The following is a 23,390-nucleotide window of genomic DNA, read 5'->3' on the forward strand; positions in this document are numbered from 1 at the left end:
ACAGAGAACATTCATGACATTTCTGATTACATAACCATCCATAATGTTAAACAATATAGTCCTGTAATGAGACAGACACATGAGTGACACGTGTGAATTTGTTGCTGAATATGACTGCTGGAGTACATTAAAGAGTTGGTTCACTTCATTCAAAAATGTTGTCATTTAATTATTTACCCTAATATCATTCCAAAACCATAAAACTTATGTTCATCTTCAAAACAGAAATAAAGATACTTATTTTAAAAATAAATCTTATGGATTTGGAATGACATGAGGGTGAGTAAATTACAATTTCAGAATGAGGTTAGAAAGACCTTTTGCTATTAGGTATAAATGGCTTAAGCTTTATGCACACGTTTTATCAAACACAAAGACTATCAATTAAAAAAATACATACATGTTGTCATGATTCTTTGAGATAACATTTGGAAAAAATAAGTTACTTGCAAAGCATGCTTTGAAAAAATCTGTAGGGTTGTCACCAAGGACCTGATATCAGTTGGCTCTTGAGTCTGTTGTGAAGTAAAATTAAAAAATGAAATTACATAGCTAGAATAACAAGAAATAATCTACAAGAAAGCAGAACCAACAAAGCACAATTTCGATTGTATTGGACAACCAATATAGTATCACTTTTTGTCAAATGTTGTCATTACTTAAAAAAACAAACAAAAAATCAATGCAAATGTATAATGTATCAAGTCAGTTGTAGTTGTGTGTTTCATTCTCAAATTTGCTTGCACAAGAGAGTGCAAGCATGATGTTGAACCAACATCAAAAGAAATTTAAACATTCAACATTAATTGTGGGTGCAAATGTGATGTTGATTCAATGCAGTTAACATTGACAATTTAATATTGATTTAACATTGTTTCGATGGTGGCTTGCTATCTGGGTATGGACCAACCTTGGTTTGTTGTGAAAGCTGTGTCAACAGCTGTCCAACATTCCCTCTCTTTGATCAAAAAATCTCAATAAGACGAGGACTGTGTCGATCAATGCTTTCATAGAATTCCATCTTAAGATTCTTTCCCACAATCCTGTTGAACTCCATGAACACCTGAATACAGAACATTACATTTTAAAACTAAATTATACTGTGGTTGAAGGAACCTGTTTTGTGTGGGAGAAAAGATTGAAGGGATACTTCACCCAAACATTAACCCTCTGGGGTCTGAACGGTTTTCTGGGCCCTGGAGGTGTTCTGACATGCTCTGACATTTGTGCTTTTTTCAGTCATTTATAAACATGATAATGGCAAAGGTGTAAATTCACTCTATATAGCACAAACAGGGCTACCATAATATGTGATCAACATGCATGTATATGTTTGAATTTTTAAGAGAATAATGTTTATGCGTGGTTATTGAAAAAAATAAAAATGAAAGTTGCTGAAATAAGTCCACAAAACACATACTAAATATGTGTCCACAAGACTTTTGACTAATGAATGTTGTTGCTTCGAGTTCTGGCTTCAAAATGATGTGAAAATCATCCTGCCTAATTGTTCACACACAATTTAAATCAATGTATTGTTTTATAAGACAGGTTTTGCTTGGAAAGCCAATATGCGAGGGGGTGGGAACGAGGAGTGGTTTACACCTGAGAATACAATGTCCTACCCACTCTGCATTCATTCAGGTGTGACACTGACTGAGCCCCACAAGAATGAATGCAAGGACAAAAGATATATTTAGAAGAAGACTTATATTGACCATTTAAGATTTTGCTTACATCTATCTTGTAAATATGTTTTGCTATTTTATTAAAAAGGTTACAATTACAACAATAATTACAATTTCAACAATATTTCAAGTGTACTCTTTCTTTGTAAAAAAAATGATTATAGGCCTACATTTGATCATATGTAGGTATTCATTAGTTTGAATATAGCCAACATTGGAACATCTAACATCTTAGTTTATGACTTTATTTTTGACAAAAATAGTATTATATATATATATATATATATATATATATAGAACATATGAGCAGAAATTGCTAAACAAAAGCTTATTTGATGTGGCAGTATATTCTACAGTAAAAACAGATTTCACAAGATGAGAATATTTGTTTTTTATATAAATTACTTCATTTAAAAGAAGAGAATTCAAGCTTCATGCCTGTGTGTCTGTATGCCTGTTTGACTGAGTATTCGCTGAGTAACAGTTCATTTTCGGACGCGTTTCAGAATGGACTTAACTGACAGAGAAAAGGCAGAACTCGCATCACGTTTATTTTTCTTTATTTGGCAAAAAGCACAACACTTTGTTTTTATTGTGAGTATACACAAAAATAATACACATTTAACAGAATCGATTGATGTATGAAACTTGTTTGTAATATCAAAGTCAACAGAGCAAAATGAATTTCTTTTTAACTGATAAGAAAAAAAGCGAGCTGGTATCGCCGGTGATACCGCCGACCCCAGGGGGTTAAAATTTGCTCATTTACACACCCTCATGCTGTCAAGAGTATATTTCATTCATTCTTATTTGGATGAACACATCATTTCTGTAACCTTATATAATGCAAGTGTACGGTACGGTAGTTGATGCTTCAAAAACCACACAAAGTGAACATTGGTAACCCATACAAACCCACAAGACATTGATTCATCAACTATGGTTGTGTGGATTATCATGATCGCTTTGTGTGGTTTTTGAAGCGTCACCTTTGGGGGTCCTGTATACTTGCATTATATGGACAAACAAACATTTTCTGAAAATATTTGTTTGTGTTCATCTGAAGAAAGAAAGTCATATACATCTGAGAGAGCATAAGGATGTGTAAATGACACTAAACAATGAAATCAAATAACAATAGAAAGATAGATAAGTTATAATGCTCTTGAACATACCTGATCTTCTGTAAAAAGAGCAGGCTAGTGTTCCACCATTTGGCTTATGGCAGGCTCGGACTCCACCACCTCTTTTCTTCTTAGAGCAAACGTAAGGTCCATCTTATCTTTCACAAGTCGTCCATTTGGTTCTTTTCTGCATTTCATCCACCAAGACTTTGCGTGCATCCTCAAGGCCTGTCCGATCACATCCATCTGGAAAGTTGGGCAAGTAGTTGAGTTTGCCTTTCTTTGCCTTCTTTATATTTTTGTTAGCTGGTTTTCCTGGGTTTAAATACCCTCCACGTTTACCAGCATTTACCACAACATCAAGACATCCTGATTGTCTGCGCTTTGATCTGTAGTTAGCCATGTTATATTTTAAACTGTTCTTCCAACCAGAACAGCGACTGGTTGAGCCTTTTTCCTGGAGACAGGGGTGCTTGCCTATCAGTGCTGCCACAACACTCTCAAACTGAGCATTGTTTGGGTATGCTTTGAAGCCATGCTCTCTGCCAATCAAAAATATGTTGGATATTATCAGGGTAAGACTTGATTGACGAAGTAGTAACCTTGTCCATTTCAACTGAGGGCTTGAAAAATGAGCTCGAGTCTAAAAAGTAAGCCATCATTTTTGATGCTTTACAGCCAGTCTAAGAGCTACATTTCTGAAATTGTGAGAATTACGAATGACTTGTTTAAAAAAATGTATGCTTCCCCTCAAAGCGCATTGTCCAGACATCTGAAAGTGGACCAAATGTCTTAATCATCTGAGGGTAATGCTCAATGAAGTGGTGTTTTGGACGTAATCTGTAATCAGGGAATGTAGTTTGGGAATGCAGTTCCCTGTGTTCTGACACTTTGCAATCAAGAAAATGTATTGACTATTTTTCAGTGTGCTTTGTTGTTACCACCAACTCAACAATGTCTTTAAGGAGCAACAAAATGTTCCATGCATTGTCTCCTTCAGGTACTTTATGGCCAATAAAGAAGTGGGAGGAGTCTGATTAGAGCCCAGTTCTCATGGCCATTTCCACCTGTGGTCCCTTTGGTAGAGAAGTCATGTGCAATAGGATGAGGCTGGTCTGTTGAGTCATTAAAGGCATATGCAAATGTTTTGATAGCATGGTTCAGTGTTTCTAAGCTGAAATATTTCTTAGAAATCAGGTCTGAAATGCATTGTGGTAATTCAACAGGAACAATGCCTTCCAAAAGGTCATGCCGGATGTCAGGTGGGTACCCATTAACAACACGAAAGTGCTCCAGACTGTCTGTCAACACACATTCTCCTTTCACACCATACCGTTTAGCTAAAGTGGGATCTTGACGTACCTCCTGTACTTGCTTGTTGTGACTTTCTTTGGTTCTGGCATCAAAGGTGCCTGAAGAGACGTCTGTGTCTTGGATGTCTTTCCTCGTCGCCAAGCAGAACCTGCAGAACTTGTCCACTACAAAGCTTTCGAAGAATCCCGCCATAGAATGAGCACCCAAGTTATCAGCAGCCACATATAACACTGTGCCTTTGATACAAGCTCCAAGCTTCTCAACATATATGCCATTTTGCTCCAAATAAACCAGATCTTGAATGTGAGGATGGAAAATTTTAGCATAGCCATATTCACGAGTTCACACTTACGTATGATCAGAGAATAAATAGTTATGCGTATTTGGCGTGCTGTCCGGGGAGAGGGCTCCGAGCTCGGAAATTGGGCCCGAACCCAGAGTACTCCCCCGTATCTCTTGGTTAGGAAGATAACCAGGCAAGTATGAGGAGATGGGGTGGTGGAGGGATGCTGAAAACTGTCGACGATTATGGGTGAGTCAACTGTGTGTATTTATAGGCCTTTAATCATGCTGATTGAGTGGACCTGTTGAGTGGACCTGTCTTTTTCAGGCAGACAGTGCTAATTTTATACCAGCAGGCCTAACAATCATTTGATTGGTTCAACCGCCACCTGCCCGAATTTAATTCAAATATTATTTTTCGTCACGTCACCCGCCCGAGTCCGCGGCTATTCCCGCCGCGCATCTCTAGTTGGCAGTGATAAACTACTGGCCTTCATTTATAAAAAGATGCCATTAAACTTAAAATATACTGTCTTCATGTTGTTTCTACATTAATTTGGAGATTAACTATTAAGTTATTACATTATAAAATATATAAAACTTAAAATATATAAAAAATATGATAAAATATATTAAAACTTTAATGTTTTTAATCACGATTAATCATAATTACTCACAGGAAATAATGTGTGATTAATTAGTTATTTTTTAATAGATTGACAGCACTTATTTATTATCGCATTAAATTAAGTTAGAGAACAGAGACTTACAGTTAAAAGAACATTTCAGCGTGAGCCGAATGACAGTTGCAGGAGTCAGATTTCATTTATCGTGTGACGAGAGAGTGATTGAGGTGAATTGATTTTAAAGAAGATCTTAAGATGACAGACACGATGGCGGTGGATTTAGTTTCAAAACGGAATGCTAAAGCACCTGTTTGGCAATATTTTGGATTTAATCCGAACGCAAATAGGCAACCAGAAAATGTAAATGAGGCCATCTGTAAACTTGGCAGCAACCGGAAGAAACACCTCTAATTTACACACGCACCTTCAAGTGCACCACAAGAACGAGGCTGCCAAGCTGGACCCCGCTGCAAAAAATCGACCGCAGAAGCCAGACACCCAGGTACAGCTGTCTATCAGTCCTGCGTTTGCGCAATGTACTAAATATAAGAGGGATGGTGCAAGGCTGAATAAATGCACTGATGCAGTCACCAAATACATCTGTAAGGAAATGGTGTCTTTCAACATGGTTGAAAAAAAAATCTTTTAAAGAACTTGTTACCACACTCGACAGCCAGTATGAATTGCCAGGGCGAAAATATTTTTCCAAAACCGCTGTCCCACGCGCCTACAACCGTGTCCGGAGTGAACTGCAGCTGGCTATATCATCAGTCGAGCATTTTTGACTCACGACAGATATGTGGTCCAGCGCAAACATGACGCCTTACATTTCACTGACATTCCATTTTATTGACACAGAATGGGCACTGGTGTCAAAATGCCTGCAGACAAGTTTTCTGCCCCAGGACCACACTGCCGTAAACTTGGCAGCTGCTCTTAAGGAGGCTCTGGATGACTGGGAATAAGAGGAAGACAAAGTGTCTTGTCTCACGACTGACAGTGGTAACAACATAACAGCAGCCGTTCGCAAGTTAGGCTGGACTTGGTTAAGCTGCTTTGGGCACAACCTGAACCTAGCTGTGTCCAACACCATTGAAAAGACGGAGAAAGCCCGCGCAGACCGTGCCCTAGCGGTTTGCCGTACAATAAACGGCATGTTCTCTCACAGCTGGAGAAGGAGAAGGGAGCTGCAAAAAGCTCGAGCTGATCTTGGTCTCCCAGAGCATTCGCTGGTGACGGTACGTTTATTATTAAGTCTAATTATTATTATTATTAAGTACGACTATAGTTTGGAGACAAAAGCATCAAGTGTTAATAAAACAAAATAGAATAAAAAAAGATGATATTAAATAAAGTAAATATAAAACTCAAATTATAAAACAATAAAAGCTAGTTTAGCCTACCTAAAAGATTAATCAGCTCTCCTCAGAGCCATCAGAAGGCTTAATTAGAATTACCTAATGGGGTTTTTTTCTGCTTCAATAGAAAGTTAGATTTTTTTTTTTTTCGTTTTTGAGACACATTTTAAATTATTTAAGATAATTTATAATAAATATTTACATAGCCTTTTTTTCTTAGATGTAGGCTATTCATATTTTTTTTATAATAGCTACTATATCCTATGCATTTTTTTAAATTATTATTGATAATAATATTTTTTTTCTCCCGTTAGGACTGTGCAACTCGGTGGGGCTCAAAGCAAAAAATGGTTGAGAGGATGCTAGAGCAGAGGACGGCCATCAATCGAGTTCTTGCTGATGACCGTAAAGCCAATCTCAACATCACATGGCAAGCCGAGGACGTGTTGCACTCGGTGAACAAAGTGCTGAAGCCAGTTAGCAAGTTCACTGACATTATGTCCGGAGAGAGTTATGTAACCGCGTCATCTCTACTCCCTGTGCTGCATCTCATTAAAGAGGACACACTGGCCCCATTGGATGAGGATGGACAACTAACAGCAAATCTGAAAGCCGGCATCATATTTATTTTAAATGAGAAATATGAAGCTCTGCCAGGAGCAAGCCGGCAGTTAATGCGCAAGACAACATTCCTGGACCCGCGCTACCGGGCTGACTACGACCCGAATGTTGAGGAGACCAAGAGGATGATAGAGGAAGAAGCGGTCATCCTCGGTAGGAGAGCGCAGCCCATGAGAGAAGAGACGGAGGAGGAGGAAGAGGAAGAGGAGGAGGAAGCCGCCGACGAGCCACAGCCCAAACGAAACAAAACGTTAGCAATTTTATTAAAAAGAAAAGCTGGCGCTGCACCGTCTGTTCCAGAAAAGGTTAATGTTACTGAACTTAATGTTCTGAAAACTAAAGAGATGACTATTGATTATAGATTGAGGGGGAAATCAATTGATGATAAGCAAATAAGTATTAATGGAGCGGGAATCCAGAGTGTTGAACAGTACAAGTATTTGGGTACTGTATTAGATTGTAAATTGACGTTTTCCGCAAATACTGATGCTTTGTGTAAGAGGGGGCAGCAAAGATTGTATTGCTTACGTAAACTGAGGTCATTTAATGTGGATAAAACATTGATGTGCATGTTTTATAGATCCTATATTGAGTCATTTTTATCCTTTTCATTGTTGTGCTGGTTCAACTCTCTGAATGTGAAAAATAAAAACCGGATTGAGAGGATGGTAAATCAGGGAAACAAAATAACAGGGAGGAAGCAGATGACTATTGCTCAGTTATACCATAGACAGGCTTTGGGTAAAGCCAAGAACATTTTGTTAGATGATTCTCACCCCTTGTATTCTGAGTTCTATCTTCTCCCGTCTGGTAGCTGGTATAGAACTCTGCTTAGTGAAACTAAAACTAAAAATTAATTTGTCCCCTCAGCTGTAAAGTTTTTAAATTCTAGGTAAATGTATTTATTGGGTACCTTTTTTTTCTCCTATTTTCGTGTATGTGTGTGTGACACTCTTTTATGTGTATGCTTGTTTGCTGCAACCAAATTGCCTTCGGGAAATGAATAAAGATGAACTGAACTGAACTGAAGGTGGTGACGGAAATCGCCACCTATGCTCAGGAGTCTCCCATTAGCCCAGAGCAGGATCCTCTCGTCTGGTGGAAAGATAATCAAAATAGTCTCCCTCTGTTGGCAAAGGTAGCCAAAAAATATCTTTGTGTGTGCGCAACAAGCTGCGCGTCCGAGAGGATGTTCAGCACAATGGGAAACATAGTCACTCCCACAAGATCCCTTCTGAAACCAGATATGGTGAACATGTTAGGTTTCCTAGCGAAGAACATCATTGGCAATCATGGACACAAACAGTGATTTTATAAAATGGAAAATGGAATTTATAATTTCCATTTTTTTCTTTTCATTTTGAAAAGCCTTTTATTGACTTTTATTTGGTTCCACAGTGTTTAGGCCTAGCATTACTGATTTTTTTTAATTTAAACTTTTTGTAATTCATTTATTTTGCAAGCATGATACCGTGCCTCCAAGCTTTATTATTATTATTATCGTATTCGTTAATTAACATTCTGTTTCTTTTTTTTTTTGGTTCCACAGTTTGAGCTGATTTAAAAAAAATTATTAAAGCTACACTGTGTGATATTTTCCCCCATCTAGCGGTGAAATTGTATATGACTACCCAGTGAATATTAGTTTCTGTTCCTTTCAATTTCGAGGGCGTTTTAACTCCTACGGTGGCTGTATTATACCAAGATTAACATGGCTTCCAGTTCGACTTCGTCCAATTGCGCCTTTAAAATTATCACCTGTGATCCGTCGCAGCACAGATTTATGTTACAAGGTAAACAATACTTTTTCACCATTGACGTGAGGAAAAGTAACGCAAGTTATTAGAGGTCGTTCTGGCGTTATGCACAACCATGCTATGGTTAGACAAGGAACTATAAAACTTCGAATTTACACAAATAGGCTGGATTACCTGTCGAGAAGAAAGCAGGCAACTTCGGCGTCCGTTTTAAAATCCTTGCTCCTCATGAGCTCTTTCCATCTGGGAAAAGTTATTCCAGTATTGACTTTGGTCGTGCTGATTTGCCTGTCGCATTGACGTTTTAATTCTCTCTTTCGCTTCCTTGGCGACTCTGCTACACGTCCTCGAGAATAGGACGAGGCTGACTCAATCTTAAGCAATCTTTCAAATCTGCCGGCAGTCGCGAGTAATCTCCCCCTCGCATTCGTCTCTGTGTCACTGATTGTAAAGCGCGAAAGGCGAAGCTTGAATTTACAGGTATGTCCCTCTTTGGCTAATGTAGTTTCAAGATGGAGGGGCAACATGGCGACCGGCATTCAAACCCCTCACCCGTATGTACTTTCAATGGCAGATTATAAACTTACAAAAATACTTTATTACTTGAAAGAAGTAAATATACATTAATGAGCACATATATTTTTGAAAGAGCTAAGTGTTTTTTGCTTAGAATCAACTAAAAAAATGACACAGTGTAGCTTTAAACGTTGTATAAGTTAGCCTATATTTGTTATTTTATATAGTAGAGGTATTCATCAACTACATCGATGTATCGATTTATATTCCTATGATCCAACTACATCGATCTGTGCTCGGCAAGTTGGCCTTCCGGACGACATATATCGAGATCTAAGGAAATAACGCATTGGATTTAAGCACGTCAGACTTTATATGGATATTTTTTCTTAGCACTTTTAATGATAAAGGCGTTAACCGTTACTTGATTTAGTCTGCCTATCTGTGACGTCGTCGCTATGCGTGACGCGCCAGCAGCAGCGCAAAGACAACAAGCAGCGCAAAGACAACAAGCAGCGCAAAGACTCTCACCTCAGAAAAACAGACTTTCCTGTCCTCTCAGCCGCTATACTGCAGTAGCGAGCACTCTTCAATTGCACACGCAAATGCGGCGGAGCGTGCTGTAGGCCTATATCGCTTCACTATATATAAAGCATCGTTACATTTTAAATTAGAAAAAAAAAAACTGTTGTCCAGATTCAGTATCTGCGGTCAGATGATGTTGTCAGGCTATATGTCCATGTCATTATTCTATCATTATTTTCATAACTTGTAATGAAATAAAGTCATAACTTGTACTCAGAAAAATGAAATTTCATGTCCTGTCATCATGCACTCTTTAATTGCACGCGCTAATGCGCCGACGCGCACTGCATCACTTCACTAAAGTGCAAAAGAAATACGAGCATGCAACGTCGTAAATTAGTAAGTTAAGAAATAAAAGTAAGATACCAATAAATTACGTTATTGGTACGTCATGTGTGTTGCTATTTATCAGGAGCAGTTTCCATGTTTCTTTACCAGTTCTTCTAAGTATTGTGTATCACCATGGTTGTTTGTTTCCATAACAAAATGCCACTTATACTACTTATATTACTGGTTATTTTGTATATTTTTATATGACTGTGGTGGCTCATACCAAGATTGTATTAACAAAAACTAGTTTGGGACTGCTATTTAATAGCTTAAAGGTCCCGTTGCATGCGATTCCATGTTTCAAAGTTTAGTTAGTGTGTAATGTTGTTGTTAGAGTATAAATAATATCTGTAAAATTATAACGCTCAAAGTTCAATGCCAAGCGAGATATTTTATTTAACAGAAGTTGACTACAAAAAACGGCTCGATTGGACTACACCCCTCTACTTCCTTCATTAGTGACATCACCAGAACCGTGTTTAGACTAACCTCCGCCCACAGGAACACAGGCGTATTGATGGCGAAATGTCAACAGACGGTTGATGTTTATCTATAATCGGATACCGCAAAAGTTTAATTCGAAGTTGTTAGTTTGCTCTGTCCATTTCACCACGGACTGTTTTTCTAACCTGGGATAATATCAAGCAGGCTTCAGCGTTTCATACTGACGAAGGGGGCAATTTCAACTATATTCCAGCAAGCGGTAAGTAGTGATTTAATATGGAAGTAGCGATCAACTTAACATCGTTTCTCTTAGTAGGATGAAAATAATCTTACTTAAACTGTGATTAATATACAGAAAGCGATCAAAGAACAATCCCTTTCCAATCGTCCAAGCTGTCAATCAATCACACAGCGCGAGTTTATCTGGACACTTGCCAAAAGTCGTTATGAAATAAATGACGCTGTTACACTGCACAACGAAGCTCTTACTGTATTTATATGCCTCATGTTTGCATTGGTGAAATCATTAGTGAGTGCAGAAACTGCGTTGCAATGATAAGATCTTTTTTCACGCGATCAACAGGCTGTCATCTGCTCAACGCTCACTGCAATTTTTTATGTGATTGAAATAGATCTAAATACTTAAAAAACTTCTCACGATTCGTTAATCCCGATAGTTGTAATAGTAAAAACGTATAATAGCTGTAATAGTAAAAGTTTTCCAGATAGTTCCACATGTAATGCCAGATATTTCATATGCAAGCATGTCAGCCAATCACAGCAGAGGGCGTTTACGCTGAAGTCTCACAGCAGACACGCCCCTTCAAACAGAGTGTTCAAATCAGGGGATGAAATCAGGCTAGGAAATATGCCTTTTATTTCTAAATTATAAAAAATTTTGATCTAAAAAACATACTAACATTATAAGGGCACCCCTGGAAACATGATAAAATAATAAAAATAATCCATGGAATGGGACCTTTAATCTCGCAGTGCCTACTGTTTATCAGTATTTGTCATATTCTTACAATTTTTTTTGTATGTTAAGTTAAGGGGGACATAACTTGTGTGTCAACAATTTTTGTGTAAACAAATGTATTATAATAGGCCTATATAATTCCTAAAAAGGTGGGTCGCGGCTTGATGGCCATGGGGAAATGTGGGTCCCATGGCCAAACTATTCAAAACATCATTCAGCTGTCACGATACACACACAGGAAACGGAAAGTAGATCCAAAAGCAGTATGTCTTTTATTTAGGGTAATCCAAAATCATAGTCATCCAGGGGCCTATACCATGAAGCCGGTTTATGTTCCAGTTTAGTTTCCGCCAACCCTGGGTTTTAGGTACTATGAAAGTAGCTCGGCTTTAATCGGTGTTCGTCGCCATGGTATCTTACGCTGCACGGCTAACCTGCTCCGGGGCAGGTAATGTTCTGGATTCAAGAACTCAGGCTGAAGTTTGACCAATCAGCTGTGAGCAAAGAAACATATAGGTGACATAACTAATTCCCAGCGTCTGTTCTCTGTTGCAATGGCTTCACCTTTTCTCCCAAATCCTGTGGACATCTCCGCGCAAATTGTTAGACGAGCACTTCGTAGAGAAAGAGTTTTTAGGGACAGACAAAATCCATTTGCCTTTCCTGATACTTACTTGTATGAAAGATACAGATTTTCCGCGGAAGGAATGTCTTATCTTTGTGAACTTCTTGAGCCGCACATAAATGTGACTCGTCGAAGCCATGCCCTTACTGTACCACAAATGGGATGTATTGCGTTGCGTTTTTTTGCAAGTGGTACATACTTGTATGCGGTTGGGGATGCAGAGAATCTAGGGAAAAACACGGTCTGTCGAACCATTCGAAATGTGGTCCTCGCTCTGCAGGGGTACATAAATAGCTTAATTGTGTTCCCTGGACATTTATCGACCATGTCCATAAAAGAGGGCTTTTATAAAATTGTCGGTAAGACAATTGTCGGTAAGACCCTATCTTGATAGGGTGACATCACATGAACAAATTTAATGTTTCACACTCATTTTTTTCTTCAAAAAAGCATATTTCACACTTAGAAATCTATTATACAATAGTCTGCAGTAGCTACCTGTTAAGAATGATTTTAAATATATATTTTAATTCCTATTATAGGATTCCCTAGAGTCATAGGAGCAATAGACTGCACACGTGTTGCAATCTCCACAGCTCTAGGACGTTACACTTTAAAGTTTTAATTTTAATAGCAAAACTTACACAATTTTCCCCTTTTCTGTTCTATGACAGCGCTTTTTGATGGCCTGTTGGTAGGAGATAGAGGTTATGCATGCCAGAGGTTTTTGCTAACCCCCTATCCTGACCCTCAGACAGGGCCACAAAACCGCTTCGATGTGGCCCTCAGTAAAACCAGGGTCAAGATCGAGATGACCTTTGGCATCCTAAAGGCACGTTTCAACTGCCTTAGGCGTTTAAGAGTGTCACTAGAGCGGGCATCACATATAGTGGCTGCATGTGCCATTCTGCATAATATAGCCACTATCAGAAAGAAGCGAGAAACACCACAAAACCAGCTTCTCCCCGATGAAATTGACCCCATCACACTTGACCACCCAGCTGGCGCAGCTGTCAGAGATGCAATCACAACACAATATTTTACTTAATAAAAGCACACTGACACTGCAGATATGTCTCAAACTTTTTATTGGTCATCATGTGGCTAGAAGGGAAGAAAGAGAGCAAGAAAAATTACATTAATAAACATTTATAGTGTTCATACTAAAGGGTTACTTGGTTAAAAAAAAAAAAAAAAAGTTCACATACTGAGATCTGTTTTGCAGCCGTTTGATCTCCAATTAAATTTTTTTAATTTGGAGCATCCTCAGCTCACAGTCCAGCTCCTTCAGTGAACAGTCTAGCTCAAGACTCCTTTTGTAAAGGGCCCTGACTGAGTCGGTTTCCACCTGAAACAATTCCACCACAAACAATCATTACACGTTTTCTGGAGGTTGATCAAATCACAAAAAGTGGCTTGACTTTCTACAAACACAGGACTGACTGTAATTTATGTCAAGGGTTTTAAGCATTACCTTGTTCACATTTCTTCTGAAGCCCATTGAGGTAGAGGCCTCAGTTTCTGGGGCAGGTTGTGAAAAATCCTACAATAAAAGAGATGTGTAAGGGCCTGTCACTTAATTATGACATTCAAATGTGTGCCATAATAAAAAGCCCAGTGCATTCACCTCAGCAACTGTCTCAGAACACACAGACAGAGTGTCTTCATCATTTGGTTCACCCTAATAAATAAAAGGCCAATGTAAAGCATAACTGTTGTAAAGCAGGTTATGTTCATTGTGTTCTGTCTGCTGCATACTGACCTCTGTGTGGGAGACTGTGTGTGTGTGTGTGCTGGCTTCAACAGGGACTCTGTATTTCCCTCGACTGCAGAACACAGTCAGCCATATTTAACTTATTTTTTAAAACATTAGTAATGCATTGCACACACATACCCAGTGTCACTTGATTAGAGGAGCCAGCACCAGGGTCAGACTGTACAGCACCTGTAATCCCATCCATAATCGGCCGTCCCTTATTGTTACTCAGCGCCAACTCCTCCGTCACAGTGTAATCTTGAGGAGATAGCCCTCCCCCAGTTTTCCTCATTTCACTTTTTTCTGTTTGCTGCAAACAAGTGTTTGTGATTAATGTTCACAAAAATAATAAAAGGTTGTGGTAAATACTTACCACTTTGAATTATATTTTTATATTTTGTCTTGATCTGCTGCCAAGACCATTTGGAGTTGGGGTTGCATCTAAAAATCAATGAATATCAATCTTTCTTAGGATGTAATAGCCTATACATTCACATTTTACATATCTACACACAAGTATGCATGCATGTATACATCAACACATTTTCATTTTAGCATTTAATAGGCTACATTTTTAATATGATTAGCCTACATAAATTTACATTAATTGTTTAACTTAGCCTACGCATTAACGCAATCAGCAATCTTCCTCCAAGATTGTCCTCTTCTTGCTTTGGCAGCAGATACAGTGTTACTGTGTGCTTGAAAAACACTTCTATATTCTTCATATTATTCATATTTCTGAATAATCTCTTGCTCGTGCGCGGAAAAATATATAGCTCTCGCTCTATCCATATCGAACACGATTGGTTGTTCAGTGTCAACGTCACTCTTTTATGTGCACGCGCGCGTGGAGTAATCATAGCTTGAGGATCAAAGCCTGAGTTGACAGAGAAAGTTGATGAGCTGCGTCATGGTACCAATGAAGCCTGATTGCATCATTTTGGTTTTGTCAACTCAAAACTAATCCTGTAACCCCAAGCTTGTTCAGCTACCTTCATGGTATAGGCCCCAGGCAGGGGTCAAAATCCAAATAAGCAATCCAAAACCACAAAACAATAAACAGGCAAAAGACAGAGTGGAAACAGACCTCAAAAGTGGTGTGACGAATAACAAGGACTCCATAACAAACACTAAACAGGCAGGGTATATATAACACAGAACTAACAATGATGATGGGGAACAGCTGAGTGCAATGATGATGGGGAACAGCTGAGTGCAATGATGATGGGGAACAGCTGAGTGCAATGATGATGGGGAACAGCTGAGTGCAATGATGATGGGGAACAGCTGAGTGCAATGATGACGGGGAACAGCTGAGTGCAATGATGACGGGGAACAGCTGAGTGCAATGATGATGGGGAACAGCTGAGTACAATGATGATGGGGAACAGCTGAGTGCAATGATGATGGGGAACAGCTGAGTGCAATGATGATGGGGAACAGCTGAGTACAATGATGATGGGGAACAGCTGAGTGCAATGATGATGGGGAACAGCTGAGTGCAATGATGACGGGGAACAGCTGAGTGCAATGATGACGGGGAACAGCTGAGTGCAATGATGATGGGGAACAGCTGAGTGCAATGATGACGGGGAACAGCTGAGTGCAATGATACAGTGATGGGTACAGACAAGGATTGTGGGGAATGCAGTTCATAATGTGGATGACACCGTGGGGAAGAGGACCTCTAGTGGAGACCCAGGGAACACAAACCAGACACTGTGACATCAGTGTTGTGATAATCGTAATTAATAATCACAATTACAATTTCAAGGGAATAATCGACAATTATAATTTTTGTCATAATCGTGCAGTCCTACTTTATTCAAATAAAATGTGAATGCATTTGACATTAATTGTTGTTTACTTGTTTGTTTATATCCATAATTAATTGTTACCTGATTCCCTTACAAGAATTTTTGGCTAAAAAGTCACTGAATCGATTTCAAGTCACTGAATCGATTTCAAGTCACTGAATCGTTTCAGATTGTATCGTTCTAAATGAACCAATATCGTCCTTGAATCATATCGACAACCACGAATCGTGATACGAATCGAATCGTTGTTAAAACGAATCGTTACACTCCTATTATATATAATGGTGTATTCTTATTCTTTTTAATAAACATTCTATGTTTAATATAAGCGTTTGTTTTGTTGTTGGGTTTTTCATGAATAATAACAAACCCACCATTCAAACACTGTGGTTGAATCTGAAATTGCGCCCTATACCCTCAAATAGGGCGTTATTGTTCTCAACATGATCTCAAGCAGTGAAAAAGAGGACACTGACAACGTGCTGAAAGACAGGACCGAGCAGGTAATATTTAATATGAAACAAAGTCTCAACTTTCAGATTTGGTCAGTCAAACAAAAATAAAATAGGCCTACCGTTTATTGGCTCTTTAATGTGTCGTGACAGATTGCCTCAGTTAAAGCCAAGTTCAAATCCACTGAAGTTAATCAATAACTCTTCTGACTGCTTTGTCGCACAAAAATGGTGGAATTTGATTGGTCAGATCGCATGTCAATCAAACTCAATACGAATGATGAATTGACGCCATGTAAAAACACTCTAACACCCCCCACCCCCACGATGAAACTGGTGATACCGGTGTTGTCACAAGTCGATTAACCGGTGGGAGAATATTATCACCGTCACATATCTAGTGCCCAGAAAAGAAAAAAACTTATTAAGAAGGAGTTGAATCTTTCTTAGGTGAATACTGGACACAGGTTCTCCAGAGAGTTGTTACTGTTGTGACGTTTTTGGCTGAACGGGGACTTGCTTTCAGGGGTGACAGCCACAGGTTTGGAGACAGCGACAACGGCAATTATTTGGGGTGCATGAGCTGATCAGCCAGTTTGATCCTTTTTTAAAGGCTCATAATGAAATATACGGAAACGCTGGCAGAGGAACCCCATCCTACCTCTCCCTGAATGCGTGTGAGGAATTCATACAGCTGATGGGACAGAAAGTGCTCGAGGAAGTAATCAGCAGAGTGAAACTCGCTAAGTATTTCGCTATCAGTGTGGACTCCACGCCAGATATCACACATGTGGACCAGCTGACTTTCATCCTGGGGCACGTATCGCCAGAGGGCTGTATAGAGGAGCGCTTTGTAAAGTTCCTCCCTATTGAGAGCCACACGGGAGAAGCACTGTTCAACTCAGTTATTAGTGTTTTAGAGGAGATGGGCATTGACATTAATAACTGTAGAGGACAATGTTATGACAATGCTAATAATAAAACAAAGGCGTGCAGGCCCGCATCAAGCAGATCAGCTCATTGGCACAGTGGGTACCCTGTGCAGCACATACCCTAAACCTGGTGGGGGTCAACAGTGTGAACTGCTGTGAGGAGACTGAACAGTTTTTCAGTTTTGTACAAGCTTTGTTCAACTTTTCATCAAAGACCACTTCACGCTGGCAGATGATCAGGGCAGGGTTGCAGCCCAATGATAATAAAAGAATAGAGACTTTGAAATCGCTTTCTGACACAAGATGGTCAGCGCACGCTGTTGCAACCAAAGCCCTATCAGAACTACGCAGGGATCCAGCAGTCACTATTCAACACTGCTGATGATGATAAGCACCAGAATTTGAGCACAAGTGAGGAGGCTAGGGCACTGCACAAAAAGATGAACGAACTGGAAATTGCACTAATGTGCAACATGTGGAATGTCATCCTACAACGTTTCCAGGGTGTGAGTACTGCACTACAAGCGGTGGAATTGGATCTGTGCAATGCTGTGCATCTGGTTCGGTCATTGCGTGAATATGTAGCAGGCCTCCGGGATCAGTTTGATAGCTTTGAGACAGCTGCAAGGAACATGTCCCCCATTGTGTCTCATGAGTACAAAGCAGACACCCAGCGAAAGAAAAAAGAAAGAGAGAGGCTGATGAGTCATCTGAGCCTGAGTGCGAGCTATCAGGCCGCAAACGCTTCTGTTCATCTGTGTATATCTATATCATTGACCGTTTAGTGTCAGAACTGGATAGAAGGTACCAGTCATACAAAGATGTGTGTGAAAACTTCGGGTTTTTAAATGGGTTGCACTTGATGTCGGAGCCCATTGACTCAGTGTCAAAACTCTAGCCGCATAACATACAGATAAAATGTCACGCACTGTGCAAAGCAGCAATTGAAACCTGCTAATTCACTGGCTTGTCATAGCGCTGAATTAATGTACTAGCAAACCTTATTTAGCATTACACATCACTAGAATAATTACTTATATACTGTAACGTTACCGTTATATTATCTTGCTAGCTATTTATAACTTATAGAAAGAGTGCAACGTTATGAAGTTACATTTACATGTATTGCACAATACGTAATGATTTGAGGACCAAGTTTGTAATTTTTTTATTAACTTAGGGGCCGCTAATATGACACCGTTTTAACAGAAAACTCTTAAGTTCTCTCTGTGCAAACTTTAAAAACACGAACCTGCGAGAGCGCTGATGGCGTGCACATGCGTATTACGAGTTCAGTCTATAGGGATGTACGTTTGAATATATGTGCGCAGGCGTGTAGTCCTTCCCTACAAACCAACCCTCAACAAACTACTTCTCTGGCCTTAAAAATTATAATACATAATTTTTTATCTGTCGGAATTATCCTGACAATGCTTTATCTGTAGAGAGGTAAAGAGAGGGAAGGAGGCCTTCACAGGGGAGAGACCAGTAGACACTTCAGGACTGCGCTGTCGTCGCGTCCAGGCGCAGGTCCTTCATCAGATCTGGAGTGTGTGTGTGTGTGTGTGTGAGTGAGTCCAGATGCAGGTCCTTCATCAGATCTGGAGTGTGTGTGTGTGTGTGTGTGAGTGAGTCCAGATGCAGGTCCTTCATCAGATCTGGAGTGTGTGTGTGTGTGTGTGTGAGTGAGTCCAGATGCAGGTCCTTCATCAGATCTGGAGTGTGTGTGTGTGTGTGTGTGAGTGAGTCCAGATGCAGGTCCTTCATCAGATCTGGAGTGTGTGTGTGTGTGTGTGTGAGTGAGTCCAGATGCAGGTCCTTCATCAGATCTGGATACGGCCTGGATCCGGTGGACTGCGGTTAACCTCAGGATAAACAGAGTAGGGCTGGGCGATATATCGCATGACATTGTTAGGCGCATCTCGTCAGTAAAGCCGGTTCCTTGATTAGTAGTAAATCGCCATCACCTGCTTTCAGATGGAGCGGCATTTACTACACAGAGCCGTAGTTCACTGACAAGCTGAGCCATATCACATTAATATCTTGGACGTATCGCCTGCGATAATTAATGCACCCACCTAATCTGCCTTTTTTTTTTTTTTTTGATAATCAATCGAGCCAGCCTCCAAAAGTGAAACCTGTCCTGTGATTTTTTTGTTTTTGTTTTTATACACTAAATTGTGTTTGTTGTCTTTACATTAGATTAATAATGTTTCATATAATCTAGAATAGATATGGAATAAATAGCATTCAATACAAAATTAGTATCTCTCAAAATTAGTATCTTATGTGAAAGATTTGCTTTGTTGTGCATTTTAGTCATATTACAAAATAATGTATTGAGGCCAAACATAAAATAACATTATAAACTGTCACTTCACCACGTGACAGCAGCAAGCAGGCTCCTGATTGGTTAACGCGGCGCGAATTGACGCAGAAGTTCAGATTTTTCAACTCGGGTGGCAGACGCGAATTCGCGTCAAACGCGTGAATGCACAAAAAGCACTAATATAATCATTTGCGCGTAACACGCTTAACGCGCCAGACGCTCAATTCGCGCAAACTTGCCGCGCGAATGAGGCGTATTCGCGTCTACCACGCCGCACTCTACGCCCCATTCGCGCCGCAGGAATTTTTTGCGCACGTAACGCGTCTTTGCATTGACTTAGGGCTCTTACAGAGTCAACTCATCGATACGCATCCGCGCCTGCAAAGGCTACGCATCGCTACGCTTCGGCCGCCATTATGCGTCTATGCGTAGCCAAATGTGTCGTCCCAGTTTTTGATACGCGACGCACTGTTGCATGCAATACTACGCGTTGTTGGTGGGGGCGATACTGCAAGTATTGTACATTATTTCATATTTACAGAAGAAGAAGGTTTGAATACAATGGCGGGCGAAGAGGAAAAACTATGCGAGCTTGTGCGAATACGTCCGCATTTGTATGATAGTTCGTCTCAGTTACATGCAAATAAAATAGCGTTGGACAATACCTGGAGGGAGATTGCAACCGCAATGGGAAAAAGTGTAGATAAAGTGAAAGCGGACTGGAAAAGTGCCTGTGACAAATTCACACGGGCGCACAAGAAGTGGAAGGTGGCATGGAGAAGTGGTGCGGGGCAGCTCAGATTCGGCTACCCCAAAATACTGACAGCTCTAAGCTGTTTGAACGAGTTCGTGAAGCATAGGATTACTGAGTCAAATTTTTCGGTAGGCAAGAATAATCAACGTCATGATCTCTCAGAGAGAGAGAGAGATTATTGTCCAATGTATAACAATATCAGTGGTGTTGATGAGTGTAGCCTACATATTGTGAATAGATAATAGTGTGATTTCTGAATGTTAAAAGTTGCATTTTGTGAATAAACTCGTTTGAGACTTGGATAAACTCTAGGCCTGTTTCTGAAATCTCAGTGGTGGATAAACTGTTGAGGTTACTTGCGTTTAGCCTCCACTACAACCCTGATTGTAGCATTAAGCACTTTGCGAATACTGAGAATGGTATAGGCTACTGACTTGGTCAGGACGTTTGAAACAAATGTAGGCCTACATTTTCTTTCTGTGTAGGCAGGTGAGGGAGATGATGAGTGCGGCGACGATGATGATGATGATGAGGAGGAGGAAAGTATTACGCAGGGAGATCAGGCACCTCCCCCCAACCCCGTCTCATCCCTACCCTAGATTCCATCTCACCGTCTGCAGTTACCCCACCATCTCATCCCCCTAGTACCACCCCGACACCGTCAGCCTCCCATGGTGGTAAAAGGAAGCGTAAAAGCGTCAGGCCGATTATGGATCTGTTTGAGACTACCCTCCTCGATAGGCTGCAGGAAATACGGCAGGAGAGATGTAATTACCTGTGCCATTTTCTACAAAATCTCCCACAGGAACAAAGCGCTATTTTGATGCGCGACATCAAGCAGCTCATGGGGCAATATGAGCCCTTTTAATTTGTCTCCCGATATTGTAGGCGACATGCTGTTACAGGCGTTATTTATTATTGACATTTGTTATGTCATGTTCTTTGAGAAACATGTTGATTTGTCTCCCGACATTGTAGACAACAAGCGACATGCTACTGGCGTTATTTGTTACTGACATTTGATAGTGTTCTGTGCGTTCACAAAGTTCATAGCATTCATATGAAAATGAATTATTCACTGTCACAATTTCAATGTTTCAACGTTGCCTGGGCTGTTCAGCAGGCCTATTTTTTATGTATATGTGTATGGTGGGGGTCAAGTTACGTGCTTGATATGTTTGATAAATAAACCCTTTTTATCTAATAATGTTACTAATTTCTCTGGATAGGCGCTATAGGCTTGGCTAGGCCTACACTTGATTCATTCATCACTATCAAGGTAGTAGCCAGTTGTATGAACATTTTATATGGATATTAATTAGTTTTCACATAAAACCAAATAAGTTAATATACGTAATGTGAGCTAATAATCAAGTAAAAAAAATCAAAACTCATGCTTCCAAGTGACCTTTTAGAAATTGATTGGTCAGTGCCACCCAATCGTAGCACACTGTACTGGTGAGTGCCGCTCTCCGGGAGGGTCTGACTCTGCCGACCGAACACCGTGGTCCGTCGACCATGTTCCGGTCCCCCGCAACGTGCTGCCTCCACTCTCCAGGCTGGACCTCACCGGTGTCAGACGCCGTATCCACAAAGGCGGCGGGCATGTATTTGGCCCGTTCAGTGGTTGCCAGGAAGTTGTGGAGAGCCGTACATGCCTTCACGATCTTCACCGCTTTGTCAGGTTTCAGGTCAATCGGGCGGCTGAAAATTCGAAAGCGTGCAGCCAATATACCGAAGGCATTCTCCACTACGCGTCTCGCCCTGGCCTGTCGGTAATTGTAAATGCGCTTCCTATCCTGCAGGTTCGTGCCTTTAATGAGAAAACAAATAAGTGTCATGCAGGAACTAGACAGAACAGATGACTTGCCTGACGCCAACAACACACACACAGGTCTGGTTAACTTAAGCAGTACTTTTAATGTAATTTTTTTTTACTAAACAAATTACTGACACAGTAAAGGGTAGATTTAAATAAAGAAAAACGAAATTTAAATAAAGAAAAACGAAATTTAAATAAAGAAAAACGAAATTTAAATAAAGAAAAAACGACATTTAAATAAAGAAAAAACGAAATTTAAATAAAGAAAAACAAAATTTAAAATAAAGAAAAAAAGACATTTAAATAAAGAAAAACGAAATTTAAATAAAGAAAAACAACGAAATTTAAATAAAGAAAAACGAAATTAAGTTCAATTAAAAACGAGATTAATTTAGATTGATAATAACGGGTAAAAAGCTTAATACATTTTGTTTCTATTATTCTATTTTCCGAATACCACCGAACAAATATTTGAATATTCGGGTCCAGTCCTAGTATAGGCTAATGGGCAGCTGTGCCATTGCGCACACTGTGTGCCTGAGTATGCATTTGTTCCGTTATAAATCCATCTTTCCGACTAATCTATGAATGCCATTAAAAAATAAATGTATAACAATCTATAAACGAGCTAACACCAGAAGCCATATAAGACCCTTGCGCGCTCTCTTTTTCATTGCTTCTGGGTTATTTGATCGAAGAGACCTGCGTTTATTTCCATCTGTTATCAATTATTCGGGAGAAAGCGGACGACTCGCGAAAGTAATTCATCAAATTTTGGCGCCGACATCCTAAAATACTGAAAATGTTTCTCCTAGTCCAGCCTTCACATGGGAAGCACCAGAGTCCCAAACTCCCCACCCTCGTCTCTTGTTGTGTTTAAAGGGCGAACATACCACTGCCTAACTCTGCGCTGCCTATTTTGTTGCCGCCGATTATGTAAAATTAGCAATAGGATGCACTCTTCAGTTGCCATTTCTATCTGAATATCACCCGGAATGTCACCCGCAAAGTCACCAGTGACTCTGCTGCCCCCTGTTGCGTGAGTGGTGTATTGCATTTCACGTATCGCCCGCGTTGCCTATGAAAGGGAGCACGTCGCGTCACTTGCTCGCGTTGACTCTGTAAGAGCCCTTAACATTGAAATCGCTCGCGCCTGACGCGCTATTCGCGTCCGGTGTGAACGCACCATTAGGGCTTTATCTGCAGCCAGTACTAACTCTGATAGAAAATCAGCAAATTCTTTGATAAAGTCTGTATGGTGCCCTGGTGGCCTGTG

At 40.1% G+C, this 23,390-nt stretch overlaps 2 protein-coding genes across 2 annotated transcripts in view; one reads left to right on the forward strand and one right to left on the reverse strand.

The window, feature by feature from the left end:
* LOC311088076 (radial spoke head 10 homolog B-like) overlaps positions 1 to 23,390 on the reverse strand; it is a 304,215-nt gene that overhangs the window by 27,695 nt on the left and 253,130 nt on the right. The gene's annotated exons all lie outside the window — the stretch shown is intronic.
* On the forward strand, positions 12,179 to 13,297 carry LOC311088761 (putative nuclease HARBI1; the record flags this gene model as incomplete). Its single annotated transcript, XM_084123042.1, is given in 4 exon segments — positions 12,179 to 12,608; positions 12,792 to 12,864; positions 12,866 to 12,891; positions 12,894 to 13,297. Coding segments are annotated over 4 exon segments (933 nt in total).

This window comes from Abramis brama, assembly GCF_963993115.1.
Source record: "Abramis brama genome assembly, chromosome: 8".
In the NCBI taxonomy this organism is placed as follows: Eukaryota; Metazoa; Chordata; class Actinopteri; order Cypriniformes; family Leuciscidae; genus Abramis; species Abramis brama.